General features: G+C 35.2%; 2 protein-coding genes across 2 annotated transcripts in view; one reads left to right on the top strand and one right to left on the bottom strand.

Annotated features, from left to right (window-relative positions):
• The window catches only part of LOC138314938 (kinesin-like protein unc-104), a 66531-nt gene extending 46281 nt beyond the window's left edge, over positions 1-20250 (bottom strand). The window contains 6 exon segments of the mRNA XM_069255591.1: positions 7078-7143; positions 7502-7681; positions 8082-8164; positions 8727-8830; positions 11953-12165; positions 20172-20250. Coding sequence (XP_069111692.1) covers positions 7078-7143; positions 7502-7681; positions 8082-8164; positions 8727-8826 — 429 coding nt within the window. The 5' untranslated portion in view covers positions 8827-8830; positions 11953-12165; positions 20172-20250.
• Positions 20251-20375: 125 nt separating this feature from the next.
• Positions 20376-22601, top strand: part of LOC138308712 (polyamine-transporting ATPase 13A3-like) — an 86529-nt gene continuing 84303 nt past the window's right edge. The window contains exons 1-2 of the mRNA XM_069249744.1: positions 20376-20406; positions 21839-21967. The gene's annotated coding sequence lies outside the window, so the exon portion shown is untranslated. The remainder of the gene's footprint in view (positions 20407-21838; positions 21968-22601) is intronic.

Here is a 22601-nt window from a genome sequence, read left to right on the forward strand (position 1 = left end):
TTAACTGAGGGCTGAAACTCTCATTTATATTGTACAGTGTCTTAACTGAGGGCTGAAACTCTCAGTTATATTGTACATGTCTTAATTGAGGGCTGAAACTCTCATTTATATTGTCCAGTGTCTTAACTGAGGGCTGAAACTCTCAGTTTTATTGTATAGTGTCTTAACTGAGGACTGAAACTCTCATTTATATTGTACAGTGTCTTAACTGAGGGCTGAAACTCTCAGTTTTATTGTATAGTGTCTTAACTGAGGACTGAAACTCTCAGTTAAATTGTACATTGTCTTAACTGAGGGCTGAAACTCTCAGTTATATTGTACATGTCTTAACTGTGGGCTGAAAGTCTCCGTTATATTGTCCAGTGTCTTAACTGAGGGCTGAAACTCTCAGTTTTATTGTATAGTGTCTTAACTGAGGACTGAAACTCTCATTTATATTGTACAGTGTCTTCACTGAGGGCTGAAACTCTCAGTTATATTGTACATGTCTTAACTGTGGGCTGAAAGTCTCCGTTATATTGTACAGTGTCTTAACTGAGGGCTGAAACTCGCAGTTATATTGTACAGTGTCTTAACTGAGGGCTGAAACTCTCATTTATATTGTACAGTGTCTTAACTGAGGGCTGAAACTCTTAGTTATATTGTAAATGTCTTAACTGAGGGCTGAAACTCTCAGTTATATTGTACAGTGTCTTAACTGAGGGCTGAAACTCTCAGTTATATTGTACATGTCTTAACTGAGGGCTGAAACTCTCAGTTATATTGTACAGTGTCTTAACTGAGGGCTGAAACTCTTAGTTATATTGTACATGTCTTAACTGAGGGCTGAAACTCTCAGTTATATTGTACAGTGTCTTAACTGAGGGCTGAAACTCTCAGTTTTATTGTATAGTGTCTTAACTGAGGACTGAAACTCTCATTTATATTGTACAGTGTCTTAACTGAGGGCTGAAACTCTCCGTTATATTGTACAGTGTCTTAACTGAGGGCTGAAACTCTTAGTTATATTGTACAGTGTCTTAACTGAGGGCTGAAACTCTCAGTTATATTGTACATGTCTTAACTGTGGGCTGAAAGTCTCCGTTATATTGTCCAGTGTCTTAACTGAGGGCTGAAACTCTCAGTTTTATTGTATAGTGTCTTAACTGAGGACTGAAACTCTCATTTATATTGTACAGTGTCTTCACTGAGGGCTGAAACTCTCAGTTATATTGTACATGTCTTAATTGAGGGCTGAAACTCTCATTTATATTGTATAGTGTCTTAACTGAGGGCTGAAACTCTCAGTTATATTGTATAGTGTCTTAACTGAGGGCTGAAACCCTCATTTATATTGTACAGTGTCTTAACTGAGGGCTGAAACTCTCAGTTTTATTGTATAGTGTCTTAACTGAGGACTGAAACTCTCAGTTAAATTGTACATTGTCTTAACTGAGGGCTGAAAGTCTCAATGATATTGTACAGTGTCTTAACTGAGGGCTGAAACTCTCATTTATATTGTACAGTGTCTTAACTGAGGGCTGAAACTCTCAGTTATATTGTACAGTGTCTTAACTGAGGGCTGAAACTCTCAGTTATATTGAACAGTGTCTTAACTGAGGGCTGAAACTCTCATTTATATTGTATTTAATGCTAATTTATACAAGTTAATCCAAGGCTTGGTTTGGTTAAACGTCCCATCAAAAGCCAGGGTCATTTAAAGATGGGTAAGTCAAGATAGTGGAGGAATTTTGCCAGAGTATCCAGAGAAAAAACCACCCACAGTGGTCCCTTGTAACTGCCCCATATTGGATTCAAACTTTTGACCCAGAGGTAGAGCAGCGCTTGAGGTATTATACACTATGTTGAGACATCGTAGTCACTCCGCCACTAAATAATGGCAGAAACTCCTAATTATACTGTAGAGTGCCTTCAAGCTCATTTGTACCAGTAAATACAAGGGAGTAGTCCCTGTAGACCTAAATATGAATATTTCATACATAATTTTATACCGAGGAAATCAATAGGAATCTATTTCAATCAACAAAACATATACATCATAGACATCATGCTAATGATCTACATATCAAAACCCAGGCACAGAGTGGTTGGAGGGACAATCGTGATGATCCATCCTATTGTTCTCAGTGGTGCTGTCAAAACGTAGACAATGGTTGATGGAACCAAACCCAACAATAAGTGAAGTCATGCGGGCAGTAAAGGGAGTAATTAACTAAAATAGCATGTTACTCTGTAAATATGGAATACATATTGGTGAGAGTGTCTAGACCATCTATCAAACACATTTTCAGGTCATATGTATATCATTTTAAATTGATTAATATAACTATTATTGTAACTCTGTACAATAGGGAAGACATTATAAGTAAATGGCAGCTGTCTAAACCAATCAATTACGGTAAAGCCTGATTAAAACACACCTATATGGACCAACAAAATCACCTTGCTATATTAGTATAGTTTGTTGTAGAAACATAACAGAAATCTTATAGGAACCTTGACAGAATAAAAAGCAGTTATAATTATATATTGTTGTCAGCATGTTCCTTATAAACATGTTTTACTGTACACAGGTATCATGAATATGTATTCCATCAAAGTAATAAATATTCATGTAACTTATAATGTAATTGTGCTATACCCAATTAAGTAATTAGAAACAACATCACTAGATTGCTGTCAGTAATCTCTTGTATTTTCTTTTATTCAAGACTGAATATTGGCATCTGACTATTAGTAGCATGTCCTAAAAATGACCATATTCCTGTATACCCAAGTACACATGAGCTTGTCATATGTAAACAAAACCTGGGGTGTAGATCATGAATATTCAAATCAGGGTGTAGATCATGAATATTCAAATCAGTTGTAAACTATGCCTAAGGATAATGTACTTAATATATATCACTATGGTATAATCCTAGATCTAACATGGAGGAACTGTTGATTTGTAGTGGTCAAACACTTCAGCATATTTCAGAAGTTGGACAACCTGTGAGAGATTGTGAGCTATTGACATGGAGATGTTTATTTATACAGTGTATATATATAGTTTATCATATTTCAATAATGGTTTACCATGCATTCTAAGCTGTTAATTTGTATGGTGGTCTACAGCCCATGTCACCAGATGTCTGCCCTGACATAAACCAGGAGAAACTGCTAATTTATACAGTATACAAACACACTAGTCACTATACATATGTCCATAGGGATCGTAGCCTCTGTCCATATCACTGTCGACAGACCAAGCTACTACCATTGATTTATATACACTGTGTTTCCCATAGAGCCTAACAAGATGTGACAACAGGTCCCAGAAGACATCTACATCTCTAACTGTATAATAGGGGTTACCTAGAATAGGACAAATGCATGACTCTACAAGGACATCTATTCAGTCCCATTCAAGCAACAAAATTTTACATTTTTCTCCTTTTTGCCAGACAGCACTTTTACCAACTTCCATTCAAACTTATTGTTTGTGTTTAATTTGATTTAATTTGATTTAGTTTTTTTTAATTTTTAAGTCATATGAACAGCTAATGCAATATATTCATATTTTAGGAGACTGTGGTAAGTAAAGATTTTGGATTGAAGGAGGCCATTTAGTGGCTGAATATATATTCCATAGAAATGATTTTTTATTTCACTGTGATTTTATTTGTGTGTTTGTCTCCTTGTGATTGTGTGTATTTTGGGAGACTGTGGTATACCATGTTTGTCTCCTTGTGATTGTGTGCATTTTGAGAGACTGTGGTATACCATGTATGTCTCTTTGTGATTGTATGTATTTTGGGAGACTGTGGTATACCATGTTTGTCTCCTTGTGATAGTGTGTATTTTGGGAGACTGTGGTATACCATGTTTGTCTCCTTGTGATTGTGTGTATTTTGGGAGACTGTGGTATACCATGTTTGTCTCCTTGTGATTGTGTGTATTTTGGGAGACTGTGGTATACCATGTTTGTCTCCTTGTGATTGTGTGTATTTTGGGAGACTGTGGTATACCATGTTTGTCTCCTTGTGATTGTGTGTATTTTGGGAGACTGTGGTATACCATGTTTGTCTCCTTGTGATTGTGTGTATTTTGGGAGACTGTGGTATACCATGTTTGTCTCCTTGTGATAGTGTGTGTTTTGGAAGACTGTGGTATACCATGTTTTTCTTCTTGTGATTGTGTGTATTTTGGCCATGGGAGACTGTGGTATACCATGTTTGTCTCCATGTGATTGTGTATATTTTGGCTATGGAAAACTGTGGTATACCATGTTTGTCTCCTTGTGATAGTGTGTATTTTGGGAGACTGTGGCATACCATGTTTGTCTCCTTGTGATTGTGTGTATTTTGGCCATGGGAGACTGTGGTATACCATGTTTGTCTCCTTGTGATTGTGTGCATTTTGGGAGACTGTGGTATACCATGTTTGTCTCCTTGTGATTGTGTGCATTTTGGCTATGGGAGACTGTGGTATACCATGTTTGTCTCCTTGTGATTGTGTGTATTTTGGGAGACTGTGGCATACCATGCTTGTCGCTTCGTGATAGCGAGTGTTTTGGGAAACTGTAATGCACCTTAACACTATAACATCATAACATCAATTTAACTGATAATTACCTGGTAATTTATTCAAAACATTAGTAGGTTTAGACTTATTCATGTTGACATAGGTTTCCATGTTTCTTTGTTTTGACATGGAATCTAATGAAGCATCACTTTATCTATAACTGTAAGTTGTTGACATAAATTTAGGATCAAACACAGGTAGGAGTGAGTCACAGCACTCTGTAACCCAGTGATGGTATCGATCATTCAAACGTCAAGGGAAATAACTCATCAAAATTAATAAGCAACATGCACATACTGCATTTATAATTCATACTTCAAGCATTACGACAGTCATGATACTTATATTAACTAAGGTGTGGGGGTTGACTTTGGTGGATTTGGTTTCTTTTATTTTTTATTGAGTAATAGAATTGTTATTGGACATACCATAATATGATTGAGATTATAGAACGACGGAATAGAGTTAACAAAAAAACATGAATGACCATTAATTTGTTCAGGTGGATGGCAAGTGGTAGAATAAACACCTTTAAGAACGCTACCACCACAAAAATCAAATTGGATACTTATAGAATTTGTATGAAAAATAACTGATAATACAATACAAAATGAAATGTATTTAGAATTCTTTCTATCTTTGTATATATTTTTTTCAGTGCACTTTTGGAAATTAAAAATATTTTCAGCATTTCAAATTCAACTAACTTTAAAAGGGATTGAAATAACACATTATCTTTAATAGATACATTTGCAGCAATAAATTTTTTTTTTAATTTATTTTTTTTCATGTTTATCCTGTGTATTTTAGATACCAACCAGTAATCGTGGAAAAAAATAAATCAAAGACATTTGTAGCAAGCATTGAATGACAGTGTCTAGTCATGGAGAATTTTTTATAGGTTAAAGCAAAAATGAATAAAAAAAAAAAATATTTGTAATCAGAGATTTTATTTTAGGCTAAATGTCAGCTATAGTCTAGGCCTATTGGGGAAATACATGTCCATAATGGGCACGAAATAATTCATAAATGGCTTTATAATAAATCTTTAACTGTTTTTCTATCAGAATCCTTAATATCCTAAACCCATATATAGCTTGACGAACTTAAACCAATGAATTTCATAGCCTCTGTGACATTTATAGAACCCTGTTAACGACTCCAATATATCACCATCAATTCCGCCCGGTAGAGACGCAATTCCATTACCTCTAGTCCTAATGCAATCTCCATGAGGCTAGCGTTTCCTCAAGGAAAATTGTCTCCATTAGTTTTTACACACGAGGTTGAGAGCAGAGAAATTTCTAAATACAGACTTGCTGATCTGATAATGGATGATCTCAGGTGGATAGTACAAAGCATAAACATTGAACACGGTTTAACTTGAGCATCACAATTTTCCTCTCTTATTCTAGTGTTTACTGATTATGTAAACAGGTACCGGTCTCAACGTTGGATGAATATCTATTAATGCTGTTGAAGAACAGGGAAAATACACAATCCTGTCAAGTGCCCTGACCAGGAATCGAACCCCGGTCTCCGGCTTTGAAATCTACAACTCTACCGACTGAGCCAATGTAGTGCGCTCCATCAGCTCAGTGAGAGAGAATGTATTTAACACAATGAACAAACAACACCGGCCCGCTCCTTTTACAATTATAACTATGTATCAAATAAATGTTTTTCTACGGATTGTATTGTACTTTATCCTTCAGACAGATAAGACCTAAGGACATCACAATGATAAAATAAGAAGACATGGTTATGTTTAGTAAATTTTAGCCCTAATATAACCATTCAAAGTGGCTTAACTGAAAAAATTCTGATTTTTATTACCCTCTAACTTCTATCTAATCTCCTATTGCCAATTTGAAGTTCCATTTTACTTGTTTTGCTAAAATTCATGCTTTTACAAAGTTCATATTCCATGCCTTATCATATCTTAAGGGAATAACTTTTATTCCACTGGTTTGTGACATCATAATAAAAAAACCATCCTATATTTGAGAGGAAGTATTGATTTGGAGCTACATATCCACGAGTACGAAACATACTTTTTTCTGATGTGATCATATCAGAGGCCGAGAGATAATGTTTTATTAGTATCATCACATCCGACACTGAAAGAAGAGCAACTTTCACAAAATCCTCCTCGGCAAGAGGAAAATTTTAGAAGTCAACACTTCCAAGATCTGGAAACAATTGAAGACTATCACTTGTGACTGGTTGGGCAAACACTCATAAAGTCCTCGGCAGAAATCATTTCATGACCTGGACGTCCGCCCACCATGAAGATAATGACTATAAACTAGTTGATTTTCATGTGTGATTAGGTTTCACATATTTAGCAGGTGATTAGAAATCGAGCAAATCAATAGCAGTGAAAAAGTATCCAACACAGATACAGCGAATCGAACCCTGTGAGTCAAAATTTAATCGCTATGGATGGAAGTTCAAAATGAAGTCAGCACAAAAATAAGCTGGTAAACATCCATAAACAAACAGACTTACCTCACAGGAATAGTTGGTCTCTTCTGATGTCTTCACTTTTATCTTTTCAAACAAGTCTTCACATAACTGTAACAACACAATAACATCAAACGGATTAGTTTTACAGTTGTAAAAAGTATTATAACTTCTATAAGTCAGTAAAATACATTGTATTCATAACAACATACATTCATCTTCAAAAAATATCTCCACACCTGAAACATATTTAACAATACAGTTAAACCTGCCATAGTGACCATCTCGGAATAAAGATCACCTACTTTTTAAAATAAGACAACTATTTTAGGTTCCCATATATGCAATTTCAACACAATTTGACCTATGTAAAGACAATGTTTTTCCTTGTTCCTTGGGCAGTCCTTTTGAGCAGGTTTGACTGTATATAATAATCCCACAGATTTTCTTATGTATAAAATGTTTGTACCTGTGGAATAATGCCCTGTTGGCCAGGCTCGTTCTTCCCCATCATGGTGTAACTTTTGCCTGATCCAGTCTGTCCGTAGGCAAAGATACAAACATTGTAGCCTTCAAAGGCATGGTCCAGCATCTCCAGTCCGATGTCCTCGTAGACCTGACGCTGGGACGCAAAACAGGGATCTTCAGGCTGGAAAACATCACAAAGCAATCAGTATTGTATTAGAACAAAAACATTGGTATTCGGATAAGAACGAAAAACATAGGTATTAGAGATTTAAAAAATCATTAACTTAAGGATCAGAACAAAAATCATAGGTATTAGAGATTTAAAAAATCATTAACTTTCGGATCAGAACAAACATCATAGGTATTAGAAATTTAAAAAATCCTTAACTTATGGATCAGAAAGCTATGTAATTGATGCAAGGATTTCTGGGTTTTTTTTTAGAAATCTACGTAATGGATAGAAGTGTTTTCTTTTTTTTTTATAACAGAAGTAGAAATAACTGGGTCAAGGTTTAAAGATTTGTTTCTTTATTATAGACTTACATGCTTTGTCAGTAGAATGAGATATCAGAATGACTTACTGTAGTATGTGACCAATACGAATAATCAAACTCAAATGTCTTCATCTTTTGGTCCTTGGGTCCAGCTTTCGGGTTAGTTATAGCTAAAAATAAACAAATATCACATAATTCTTATTAAAGATGCTTCACTGCTGACAAATGGTATTTTTTCACTATCAAAAACAGGAACAGACGATTAAGTATTTTTCTTCAGTTACAAAAGTTACTTACTTTACACCATTTAGCACCATTGAAAAGTTTGAGCTTCTTATTTTACTTCAAGTTAAAAATATGAAAAATAATTAATTGCATCCCGAAAAAATTCCGTGGCACTATATCATATATGGAATGAAGTAATGATTGCGCATGCACCAAAGGCGAACTAAATTATTTTATGTTATTTTTTGTGCTAATTAGGCATATATATACATGATTAAAAGCCAATTATTGTTCAAATGATGAATATCATTTATGCTCTGTCGGCGGTGGAGCATCTTTAACATTCAAATGATAAACTGATTAAAAATGTTCAATATTAGCAAGAAAACTTTGGTTCAATTAACAATAAAGATGGAAATGAATCTTTTGTAAAGGAAAATAACTATTTTGTACCTTCTATCCTGGGTTTTATAAGAATTTTGTAAAAAAAATACATGTATAACTTACTTGTGCTTTTGCCACCCATCTGAATGATGCAGTTTGAGTCGTGAGCTCGTTCTCGTCCATTGAACGGACGGACCCGAACTGCTACTTTCACTGACGACATCTTGCTGCAAAGATTTTATTAAAACATATTATGTATATCGGTCACACTAAATGCTTTCTTCCCATCCTTCATTTAATAGCAATTGGAAAGAAAATGTTTTCTATGCAGTCACATTTTTTTTCAATACCCCATCAACAAGCATGCCAATGTACCGTGTTCATGCTGGTGCTATTCTAAATCTTGTTTGAAATATTTGGTAATTTATCCATGAAGCGTATCGGGACGGACACTACTGTAGAACACATGGATCTCTATCCTCAATGTACTTTATCATGTGACTCTCTAGTCTATATCAACTAAGAATAGCGTTTAATGTAAGCCTTCTGAGAAATCCTTATCAATAATCTCTATCCTATGTAATCATTTGTCTTATTTAAGGGGACGATCTAGACTTGGGACGTTTTTCTCAACTTAGTAGCTGGAACTAATAAAATACTTAACTTCACAAATCAAAAACTAGAACTGTCGCCAGAGTAGACAAATAATACCTTAGGTACACAAATTTAGTAAAACAGCTCTTCTTTATATGAGGGTTCTGTGTAACAAATGTCTTCAAAATCTGCTTGTAGCTGAGTACAACATCCTCTAAGTAATTCCCCCTTATCTGTAAATTGTGAGGACAGATTAATTCACATCTGTCTATTCTATTGTTTTATTTGTTTACCAAACATCATCATCGGGAGAGCCATCCTCATGATAATGTGTGTGTATAGGCCAGCACACATTGTAACCTCTCTATCAATAACAGAGGCCAGGGTCAATCACCACCTTTATATAAACACCCAGTCTCTGATAACACACATCCAGGAATCATAAACATTGAATAATATGTAAACACTATAGATAGAAGACCCAATGGATGGTAGCATACATATAGTCTCACCACCAAATGTAATGTTAGGAGAATTACTAAACACATACATTGTAATTGAAGATTTTTTTTCATTATTACTGATGCTTTCATACTGAATTTAATATTAATTCTGTATCAATGCATGGTCAGAATAGTTGTGTAATATACTATGCTACCTGTCTTAACCTTATGTCACCTGGACCAGCATATTTTGCCGGTGTAGGCAGGTTTCTAGATTACACAGGTTCAAATTGCTATAAGTTAGGAAGAAAATGTCATACAATTATACTGGAATAGACAGAGATCTAGATTACACAAGTTATACTGTAAAACAGGTTTACAAGGGTCAGTTTACACAAGTTTTACTGTAAAACAGGTTTACAAGGGTCGGTTTACACAAGTTATACTGTAAAACAGGGTTACAAGGGTCGGTTTACACAAGTTATACTGTAAAACAGGTTTACAAGGGTCGGTTTACACAAGTTATACTGTAAAACAGGGTTACAAGGGTCGGTTTACACAAGTTATACTGTAAAACAGGTTTACAAGGGTCGGTTTACACAAGTTATACTGTAAAACAGGTTTACAAGGGTCAGTTTACACAAGTTATACTGTAAAACAGGTTTACAAGGGTCGGTTTACATAAGTTATATTGTAAAACAGGGTTACAAGGGTCGGTTTACACAAGTTATACTGTAAAACAACAGGGTTTACACAAGTTATACTGTAAAACAGGTTTACAAGGGTCAGTTTACACAAGTTTTACTGTAAAACTGTGTTACAAGGGTCGGTTTACACAAGTTATACTGTAAAACAGGTTTACAAGGGTCAGTTTACATAAGTTATATTGTAAAACAGGGTTACAAGGGTCGGTTTACACAAGTTATACTGTAAAACAGGGCTACACAAGTTATATTGTAAAACAGGGTTACAAGGGTCAGTTTACACAAGTTTTACTGTAAAACAGGTTTACAAGGGTCGGTTTACACAAGTTATACTGTAAAACAGGGTTACAAGGGTCGGTTTACACAAGTTATACTGTAAAACAGGGTTTACACAAGTTATACTGTAAAACAGGGTTACAAGGGTCAGTTTACACAAGTTTTACTGTAAAACTGTGTTACAAGGGTCGGTTTACACAAGTTATACTGTAAAACAGGTTTACAAGGGTCAGTTTACATAAGTTATATTGTAAAACAGGGTTACAAGGGTCGGTTTACACAAGTTATACTGTAAAACAGGGTTACACAAGTTATATTGTAAAAAGGGTTACAAGGGTTGGTTTACACAAGTTATATTGTAAAACAGGTTTACAAGGGTCGGTTTACACAAGTTATACTGTAAAACAGGTTTACAAGGGTCGGTTTACACAAGTTATACTGTAAAACAGGGTTACAAGGGTCGGTTTACACAAGTTATACTGTAAAACAGGGTTACAAGGGTCGGTTTACACAAGTTATACTGTAAAACAAGGTTACATATCATGATCTCATAAATCTGTGACATTCATTTTGTAAACCACCATAATGGTCATCATGACCTGAAACTCCGACTGTGGCATTAATCACATCTAGATCTGTACCACAGCAGAAACATTACATGGAAAGTCTGCTTAAATATTCAGTCAAGCTGGATCTAACTATCTCCTACAGAGGATGACAACAACAAACAGAATACACAACTGATAATCAATACAGCAAATCTAATGCACTAGGAACAAATCTACATCTCACAAATAAACTAATCCTTTAGAAGGATCTTGTTGTAAGAACAAACAGCCATCATTATGGTAACCAAATCATAGTGCCAGATGATTCAAATATGATATTTAATGAACCTTAATTTTTTTTTTGCAAATTCATCAATTCTGAATTCTTCCCCTTATGAGATTGGCTTATGATCTGACAATTGGTACTGCCTTACATTATTGTCCAAAGACGACCACCGTTTAAAGACATTATCCAAAGGAATAGCAATTGAAATTACTGGCATAACATAATACGGATGTAATTAACATGATAAAGGCAAACGTCTGATCTATTACGTCAAGTAACAGCAAAGCGTAAAACTCCTAATATGGTAAACATGTAGTACCATTAAATTAATGATTATTAATTTCCATAAAGCTGAGATAGCTTTTAAACCGTGTACAATATAACACAACATAGTAACATTTAAACATCTGGATATTTCATTACTGCGTCCTGCCGACGACTTGAACAAGACAACAACAGCAGCAGCAAAAATGTCTAGGAACTAAAAATCAAGCCTACCTTTTGTAGTCTCTTGTTAAATGAAAATCTGATTCAAGAGATGTGAACTCCTGAGTTTGGTGACAGTCTACAGATATAGGTATTGTTTAGGTTCCATTTCAGTATGGCGGCTTGTAGATGGACAAGTCTTCTCGGAAGATTTTGATCCAGACGATCCGACGGGAAATCTAGCTCCTGTTTTTTACTGTCTCGTCTCACAACTCCATGGTGTTTCTAAAGACAAATCAAAGAGTAAACAAGTTAGCTGAAACTCCAATACCCAGACAAAATGCTCCAATTGCCAGCAATATGGTGAAAACGATTTCTAGGATATGGTAGTTGCACTGCTCTTATGATAATTTACTCTGTATAACGTCATGTCTCTGAATATTGACTCATTTGGTTTCTTATTATAATATTGGACGTCGATCCATAGAAAACACATCCCAATTAACATAATTCACCCAAACAGCTGAACAAGCAGTTTTCCTCAGAATTTTAAAGCATAATATAACCTGTTTAAACCAACACCAAGCAGATTTGGTAAATTTGACAAATTTACACAATAAATTTATCATTTTTTAAAGATTTTGGAAGAAGCTATTCTACTGACATTTACTTGCACTTACTTATAATCTATTATGTTTATATCTATGTATTCAATGATGTAATGTCTGAAACACAAGACTGTCGGCACCAGCAGAATTCGGTGTTAATGCCGGGTATATTGTTGTGTGTCTTAACCACATTGTGAAATCTAATGCGTACAATAAGATTCCAATATAGGCCGAAAGCTTACCTTTGCGGGATGTCCTTAAATCCAAATCGAATGTTAGCCAGTTTTTGTCTGAAACCTACCAGGAACACTTAAACTATGTCTAATGAATATGTAATGCATTTCCCGTCAGAGGTGCTAACAGGGAAACCGTCGATAGCAACGACTAGAAATGGTAATGATTCCAACCGACGGAATTTCACACAAGAGTACCAACATGTGTGTTTTCCATGTCAGTCCATATATGTATACTGTTTATCTATTTGTTGTAAGTAATTAAATTAATTAGTAACAGCAGCACATGAGAATGTATTGATAACCAATGTCAGATCAATAGAGAGGTCTACTTACAGCTTAATAAGGCAAATATAGTAATCAATAGCTCAAATGATACCCAACAGAATACCTATCAATCAATGGGTTAGATGCTGGAATTTTCATCTACAAAAATTCTTTGTATAATCACCAGTCTAACTGTGAGAAAATTTCCCTAAATTCAAAGAGAATTTGAACAGAATTGAGATTTTCCGACACGTTTTCCCGTTGGAGCCTCTGAGTACCATTCCCTTCAGTAGTTAGGGTGATGTCATGGTGTTGGTGGGTGAGTTTATTGATTTTTCTTGGAGAATATTTCTGCGTCAGAACACGGGAGATGGATCCATTGATCTCGCAGTAGTGGAGATACCAGCGCTCGGACAGACCAATCAATATCACTGCTATATACATATCCTACAGACCAATATGCTACATTGCTACATGTATTTTGCTGCTTCCGCAAACCGTTTACATTTTAAACAATCAGCATATAATCTGAAAATTCTGATATGAATATTAGAAAATATTGATTTTTTCTGATTTCAAGGAATTTCCATCTATTCCCACCATGATGAAAGGAAAATATTTAAACAAATCCTTTATTCAAATGATGTATGTTGTATTCCAAAATATGGACTTGTATGCATAAGCCAGCCTTATATGGTTAGACCTGTTTGAATATTGATCATGACTACATAATTAGCGATGACCTGACCCAGATTTATATATATAGCACAATTTACTGTGTAAATTTAATCCCCCAGGTAAAAGATAATGGTGATAATTACATGTAATAATGTAATACAATTGTATATTATGATATCAATTATACATACCAGTATACCTAGTGCATGCTATAGTAATGGCAGACAAGTCAAAGATGCTAGGATATATATGAATCTGTGTTTGAAGGTCACTGAAGGTTGTTACACTGCAGCTTTATTAATCCTGATGTGATGACCTTGTAAGGTCACCAATACATGCCATCACAGAAGAAGAAGGCTAACACATGACATTTTACTCTGGCATGACCAAAGGTCAGTCTGACCACAATTGACCATCTACATAATGAGTTACCGGTACCTGTTCATATTGAAGTTTGGGCAACTTATGATAAACTTAAAATTGAAGGATGAAAAACGTACATAGGTGCCAATGACTTGCATGGTTTTTAACCATAATGTATAGTTTAGTTTTTAAAACAAGGTGAATTAATTAGCAACAAATGTGACCCCCTCATATGTGTAGAGCTGGAAATAATAACATATAAGGGTGGGAAATTGATGTATAGGGACAGAGGGTTGAAGAAATTATCAAGATAATTTACATAAAATAGGTTCTGCGTTGAAAATATTTTGCTTTGATTTTTCAATAACATTGTTATATGATCATGACCAGACGACATCAACATAAGCATTGAGCATAAAACACCAAATACTTCATACCGCTGGCTTTTATATTAAAGATGCTCCACCGCCGACAGAGCATAAATGATATTCATCATTTGAACCGTAAATGGTGTTTAATTGTGTATACATATGTCTAACTAGCACAAACAAGAGATCCCAGAGGGATCTTGGCGCCCACCAAAGAATGATCTATATCTGACAAAGGAAAGATGGATCTTTTCTATAATTTTAAAACTTTTTCAAATATACTACATATAAAATTTGAGACAGATCGCTTCAGTACCTTTTGAGAAATAGCGGTAACAAACTTCAACTATCAAAATCCAAGATGACTCCTTGGCTGCCATCTTGTTGATCAATCGGTCCCAAATCACAATATGCACAACTAGGGCCCTAGGGGAACCTACATATGAATTTTGAGACAGATCCCTTCAGTACTTTCTGAGAAATAGCGATAACAAACTTTGAATAACAAAATCCAAGATGGCTGCCTGGCGGCCATCTTGTTAACCGATCAGTCCCAAAATGCAATATGCACAACTAGGGCCCTAGGGGAACCTACATATGAAATTTGAGAAAGATCCCTTCAATACTATCTGAGAAATAGCCATAACAACTTTTTTGAGCCAAAATGCAATGTGCACACAAGGGATAAATTTGAGAAGATCCCTTCTTTTGAGAAATGGGAATCAAACCTTAACTATCAAAATCCAAGATGGCCGCCTGGCGGCCATCTTGTTTTTCCTATCAGCCTCAAAATCTGTATGGCACAAAAAGGGACCAAGGGTTACCTCCATGTGAAGTTTGAACAAAAATCCTTTCTAGTTCTCAAGAAATATCAATAACAAACTTCAACTGCCAAAATCAAAGATGGCTGCCTGACTGCCATCTTGTTTTTCCGATCAGCCTCAAAATCTGAATGGGACAACAAGGGACCAAGGGTAACCTCCATGTGAAGTTTGAACGAAATCCCTTTACTAGTTCTCAAGAAATATCGATAACAAACTTCAACTGCCAAAATCAAAGATGGCTGCCTGACTGCCATCTTGTTTTTCCGATCAGCCTCAAAATCTGAATGGGACAACAAGGGACCAAGGGTAACCTCCATGTGAAGTTTGAACAAAATCCCCTTCAGTATTTCTCAAGAAATATCGATAACAAACTTCAACTGCCAAAATCAAAGATGGCTGCCTGGCGGCCATCTTGTTTTTCCGATCAGCCTCAAAATCTGTATGACACAACTAGGGACCAAGGGTAACCTCCATGTGAAGTTTGAACAAAATCCCTTCAGTATTTCTCAAGAAATATTGATAACAAACTTCAACTGCCAAAATCAAAAGTGGCTGCCTGGCGGCCATCTTGTTTTTCTGATCAGCCTCAAAATCTGTATGGCACAAATATGGACCAAGGGACCCTCCATGTGAAGTTTGAACAAAATCCCTGCAGCAGTTTTTAAGAAATAGTGATAACAAGCATTGTTTACGGACGGACGGCGGACGGCGGATGACGGACCACGGACGCAGGGCGATTTGAATAGCCCACCATCTGATGATGGTGGGCTAAAAATGTAATAAAATAATTTATTTTGCTTTTGGTGCACGCGCAATCAGTACTTCATTTCATATAGAATATAGTGGCATGGAATTTTTTCGAGATGCAATTAATCATTTTTTATATGTTTAACTTAAAGTAAAATTAGACGTTTCAATGATGGTAATGGTGTAGTATAAGTAACTTTTTTAACTAAAGAAAAATACTAATCGTCTGCTCAGGTTTTTGATAGTGAAAAAAATACCGTTTGTCAGCGATGGAGCATCTTTAATATCCTAGGAATATAACAAAAGGCCAATGGGGATTTATTAATTAATTACAATCACCTGAGTTCTGAAATATTTAAGACAAATATTTTTTTCTATCCAACGGATGATTTTTACCTGTTACCAATGTCTGATATCATGTCTTTATGTCTGTTAATATTATAAAGAATTTATTTCGTCTTGCTTTTTAATAATCAATTATCTCCCCTTACTATAGAGCTTTAGAATCAGACATGTCACAGAGACAAACAAAAGGCCCAAAGGGCCTTAACGGTCATCTGACAATCAGTAACAGTCATAGAAAATTAATTAGATATGGAGTCATGGTGGCCATCTTGGATATAAGAACAACCCAAAAAATAAAAACACCTGGTCAGGACCATGTCAAGATCATTTCATGCAAGATTCAGCTTAGAAAAATCTTTTTGTCTTTAAAGACCTTGAATGAAGATTAGTGATGAGCGACAAGATTAAAATGGCAATTAAAAGATCAGATTAATCAGTGCATCATATTCAATTTTACATCGATTAAAATGGGACACTTGTGTGTGTCATAGTTTAAGTTAGTCTGATTTGTTCTTCAATATGTTATAATTACAAGTTGTCTTCAAATAAAGTTTGTCAACTTGCTATGTACTCTATAGTAACAACATATGATCATGAACTGGAAATTGAGAATTTGAAATTATGGGAATGCCCATATTTAACATACTGTGGATATAGCGAATGTGTACATGCAAAACTTTCTGATTAATAATCCTTTCATTATTGGCATTTAAAGTCAGCATAGCATTGTCATGTCTCTTCAGTTTGTTCCTCTTCATATGCTGGACTCATTATTCCTTGTACAATCTTTATATAAAGCTATAGATCTCCGACAACTTAAAATGTATTGTCTACATTATACTGCTATGAAAGCTTATTGCAAACTTGCTACGTATATACATATATTACCATGCAAATTTAATTGTAAGAACAGTTTGCAGCAGTTTGTGGCTAATATAACCCACAACTGTCTTTGAAACAGATTGAGATCCGTTTGAGGGAAGATTACAGCATTCATGTAATGCTATTTACCGTGAAGTCAGGTTTGCTGCAACATTATAAATTGATAAATGGAGTATAACTTTCATATTTAACATTTAAACAAGCTCATATTGCTTAAAACTGTTGCAGCAAATTTGCAGCAACTCACTGATTGAGGAAAAACTTGCCTGGCCATGGGTACATACAAAAAGTGAGCTTGCTGCAAACAGTTGCAGCAAAGTTCATGACAAAGTTGAGGCAAAGCCTGTTTGAGGGAAACTAATTTGCATACAAAATTTGAGCTTATACTGCAAGCTTGTGGCAAACAGTTGCAACAAGCTTACCGTTTAATATCGCCAACAAACCAGATTTACCAAATCTGTGATGGAAAATAGGATCAAGAACATAAGGTATAATTATAACGGGGAACAGTTAAGGAAACCTCCATTAATGATCAGTTGATACATGCAGCTTGAATGTTTATGATAATTTTATATAAACATTAACCAGAACAACAGTCATCAAAGCAAAGATTTTTGATGCTTTTATATATTCACATGTATGCACAACATATTATTTGCCACAATTATTGAGTCCATCAATTACTGTATTCTACCCAATAAGCGCACATGTCCCTATAAGCGCCCCTCCCCCTTTTGAGGCCTCAATTTCAATTGCCCATGCATAAATATGGACCAAAATTACATAAAACGGTATAGATTTGCAATGATTTTGACTTATTAGCATCTTTTCATTTTAATCAATTTTTAAGGGCCCTGGGCGCTTATTGGGTCGAATAAGGTATTATCAAAATACAAACAGTACATGCTTTGAGCTGGCGCCAACTCTTTTTTGTCAAGTGGACAAGGATATCACGACCCGAGTGAATGATTTTCACTTAAGTCATCATCTCCAAATCTGCTGAGGTTTAGTGGCCAAAGTCTTTCACAACAGTTTACAGATCCAGGTTAGATTCTTCTGAATTCTCCCATACTTACGTACAGTACGTGTTTTAGATTGATTTAAAAAAACCTTTATGACATTTTGGGGTTTCTAAAAATTTTGTTGGGACATTCTCAGACTACCTCTATTGGAATGATTAAAAAAATATGACATTTAAGTTGCTTTCATGCTCTTTCATTGCAACATTTAGGGGTTTCAATATCAGGCGGTACCTGGTACTTTTTGCTGGTTAATCCTAGCTGTGGTACCTCCTGATTTGGGCTAAATTACATTAGATAGCATACAGATGGTATAGAAAAGTACCCCTGAAATTGCAATGGTACCGCCTCTTTTGAAACTCCTGACTGTTATCACAGGAACTTTATTATATACCAGGTATTATATATCAAAAGTAATATAACATCATCGACAATGCCTGCAGGCAAAATGTATTAAACCTCCTCATGTGCAAGAGAGAGTGATCTTTTCCCTAGCAACCACGGGATATCCCTGTGAATTTGGGGAGAAAGAATTTGTCATATATTGTCTTAGGACTGCCTGGATCTAGCTGCAATATTGAAGCTAAAAAGTCTTTTAGGCAGAAAATGGTGTCATCTTTAGAGCTACAATTGGTGCCTATTACTGCTAATGGAGCTAAGTAATGATTATGCAAACCATTATAAAATGTTTATTTGCATTTTATCTTACTTGTTTGATATCGCTTACTTACAAGGCAATAAAACTGAACCACATAGATTATCAAAGTCCCACCGAGGCATTGTTTTTTACGTAATACACATGAAGGTCTTTCTGAAGAGGGTTTTTACGTCAAGTCCAGAAATTGTGGATTTTTACGGCAAGTCCAGAAATTGTGAATACGGTAGATATTAAGAATGGTAGTTATGTTTGTTTTGGACAAAAATAATATGTAAATGCATGTATACGCATAAAATAATTGGAAACCTACAAAAAATTATAGAAAACTGATTTTCGGAGGCAGTACTCCACTACGACACATAGGGACCAATTCATACCCGGCCGAGAAATAAATTGTCATAAATCTTCCATGCTTATTTATTTCTGTCACATACTTCTTAAAATGATATTAATTTAAATTACTGTTGAAGTTGAAAGGACGTTGAATATTACAAAAAACAAAGCAGTCTCAACGTTAACATTAGTGTAACAAAACCGCTCTTAGCAGACGACAACTTCGGCGATTTTGTTATAAAGCGTTTCATTGACCACTAATCCCTATTGAGATTCCTCCTCTAGACTCTTTTATATTCGGACGTCTGATAGATGTCTCTCCGACGAGAGACATCTTCAAACGTCCGAATATAAAAGAGTCTAGAGGAGGAATCTCAATAGGGATTAATTGACCACCACTATGGCATCCAAAACGCCGCCAGGTAAACGTCTTTTCTTGCAGCATAAAATGTTCATAGAAAGAAAAAATTTACTTGAACTTTAAGAAAAATTAGTCAAGGTACAGAACAGATTCCAGGTATGAATGGAAAATCATACAGTTTTAAATTATTATGAGTCTGATTTATCAAATACTGGCAAAACAATGACCACACGTTTAGGCTACTTGCCCGATATGGCCATTCGTCCCCACAGCTCATCAACTGTCCATAACATATATACATGATATATATTGTAGGTTAAATGTAGTTTTAGTTAATAAGAATACCTTAAATACGATCGATTGTAACTAAGGCTTACAAGGTCGGAGATGATATGTCTGTTATGGAGGCTCTGTTTATGTGTATCAAAGTCACATGACTGCTTTATTATTAGATGCGGAGTTTGACAGATGGTTTCTATTCAAGATACGAGGGATAACTACCAAAACGATAATGATAAAGGGATAACGTTTCAATATATACAACACCAATTTAAAATCTATGTAAAATTTAAATGATAAAACATTCAATTTCATTCACAATTTACCTTAGATATACTGAAAGGATCATTCTTCAGGCGGTCCTTGCTCTACATAACGCCATTTTTCTGATGTCAAAGGTCAAATGTATCGTGCGATCTGATTGGCGGAAATATTCTCGGATCGAACCGTCTGAGGTATTCCGAGTGAAACATGAAATTCAATGAAAAGTCACGAGAAGTTTCGTGAATTTGACATTTTGGCGCCTTCGAATCTCACAATCTCACTACTGACCATGGCGAGGTACTCACACGTTCTCGTCTTCTCTAACCCTAGTGTTTGTTTGCGCTCTCTCTATTGCGTTTTCTGCTGTTTTTCTGACCAGTTTTCAGCAGGAAGGAGAGGTGTAAATTAAAAAAGCTGGTCTGTCGGTTAGCTAGCCTATTTTTAAGTTGACTTATCATTCATCATGCTCTTGATGTTTTTGTTGGTAAGATTGGCTTGAACCCAGGCACAGATTAAACAGGAGAGGTATTTGTATCTGTCGGTTGTACAAGTTATTACCTACAGACAGTACTCGAGCTCCTTACATCCACTGTTATGAAAAATACCTGTATGGTGCTTAATTAAGTAATTGTGCTGTACATTCATCAATATTATTTTTTTTAAGTCAAATTTTTTTACAAACTATGCCTACACATAGGCCTACCCATCCCCGATACTCCAGGTGTTATTATCACTGTCATTAGTATATATGAACCCCTTGACTACCATAATAGTGAAACTTAATTAGGCACTATTAAAAGGCAGCTCGGGAAACATGTATACCTGCATGAGGCCATACAAAAATATATGTTTCCAGTAACCTGACCGACCCTATAAAATCAGCGCCCACTCAAAAACTTACCCTCAAGCAAACAAATAAAAACCTTATTTGTCTTTGGTTTTGCACAAAATCAGGAATATGCATATTAATCTGGGAATCAAACCCATGGTTTACATCAGGTTTAATAATTATAAGTCTGTTTCAGTTTTTCACTGCAAGAAACTAGGATGAAAATAAAATAATATTAAAAAAAAGAAAACCCCTAACCTACCAACTTTTCATTTTTAAAGGGACATTATTGTTACAGGAAACAAATATATTTTTTTTATTTGGCCTGATAGTATTTTTAAAAGGCGACTTAATTTAGGATCTGATCTTTTCTCTCCACTATACAAGCTAGCTCACAACACAAATATACCACAGTCTCCCAAATCACATACCACACACTTCATACATGCACCACGCTGCATACATGGGAGGCCGTCCTTACATGACAACTGCCTTGACTGGATCCAGTTGTATTATTAGTCACGGGTTGGATATAGCATTTGCAGTGATAGTAACCCCTGGAGCATATATGTAGGAACTATGAATTCTTATAGAGCTCTCTACATGCATAGGTACATTTTCTGACAACATAATGTATAAATTCAATATTGATCGTCATAGTTGTGTGTGCAAGCTGATAAATAGAAGTTACATGTGCATGACTTTTTTAACATACATGTAGATGACGGAGTGAAGGGGAAATAACTCTTACATGCACATATATACATATATATGTACTACATTATTACATGCATATTGAAATTTCAATTTTTGGTGTAACAGTTTAGGATGTTTGAATAATTCTTTTTTGATTTGGATTAATCTACTTGTGATGATTGATTAATTTGTGTTTTTTATTAGATATGGATATCATGGCGATGCATGCCCCCAGAAGAAAAGGTTCAACTTAGAGAGATTGGATCTCAATAGGCCTATGATTATCTTTGATATGGCAGTCTGCTTTTCCAATCCTCTGAAGAAGTTACTAGAGTAAGTATACATTATGTAATATTAATTGAAGCACTGAAGGTTGTATTGCATATAAAGCTTTAGCATATATGACAATTTCCATGAAAGTATTGGAAGGGAGACAACTTATGTTTGCTTGTTAATATGAAAAAAATGTTTTTGATGCATGGTTTTGTTTGATATTAAATATCTGAAAAGATTGATGTTTGTGGAATTGGAAATAAAGAACTGATCCATATTGAGTGAAATGAACATGTAAAAGAGCATTGCTGCTCCTGATAAGATGACATGTATAATTACATAATTTAGTATAAGTTAATTGAGCTCCTGATTACAGCTGATATATTCTTCTTATCCTCGATAAGACCTTCAGCTATTTTTCAATAACTAATGTATCAAGACTAAATTTGTGGTAAATGAGCAGAAATAAATTCTTAATAATGCATTGGTAAGCCAGGATCTTTTCAACTTACCGGATAAATAGCCAGGTGCCCTAGCTACATATAGTTTTCAATATATCGCGACCTATCTGGTAACATGCAGCAATATATTAACCCTGGTCCGTAACTGTTATGCTCCCCATCCGTTTACTTCTTTACACAAATCAGTCAGGTTTTAAATTTGGGTAATCCATTTTAGAATATTTACATAGGAG

The sequence above is a fragment of the Argopecten irradians genome, chromosome 1 (genome assembly GCF_041381155.1).
Source record: "Argopecten irradians isolate NY chromosome 1, Ai_NY, whole genome shotgun sequence".
Classification (NCBI taxonomy): domain Eukaryota; kingdom Metazoa; phylum Mollusca; class Bivalvia; order Pectinida; family Pectinidae; genus Argopecten; species Argopecten irradians.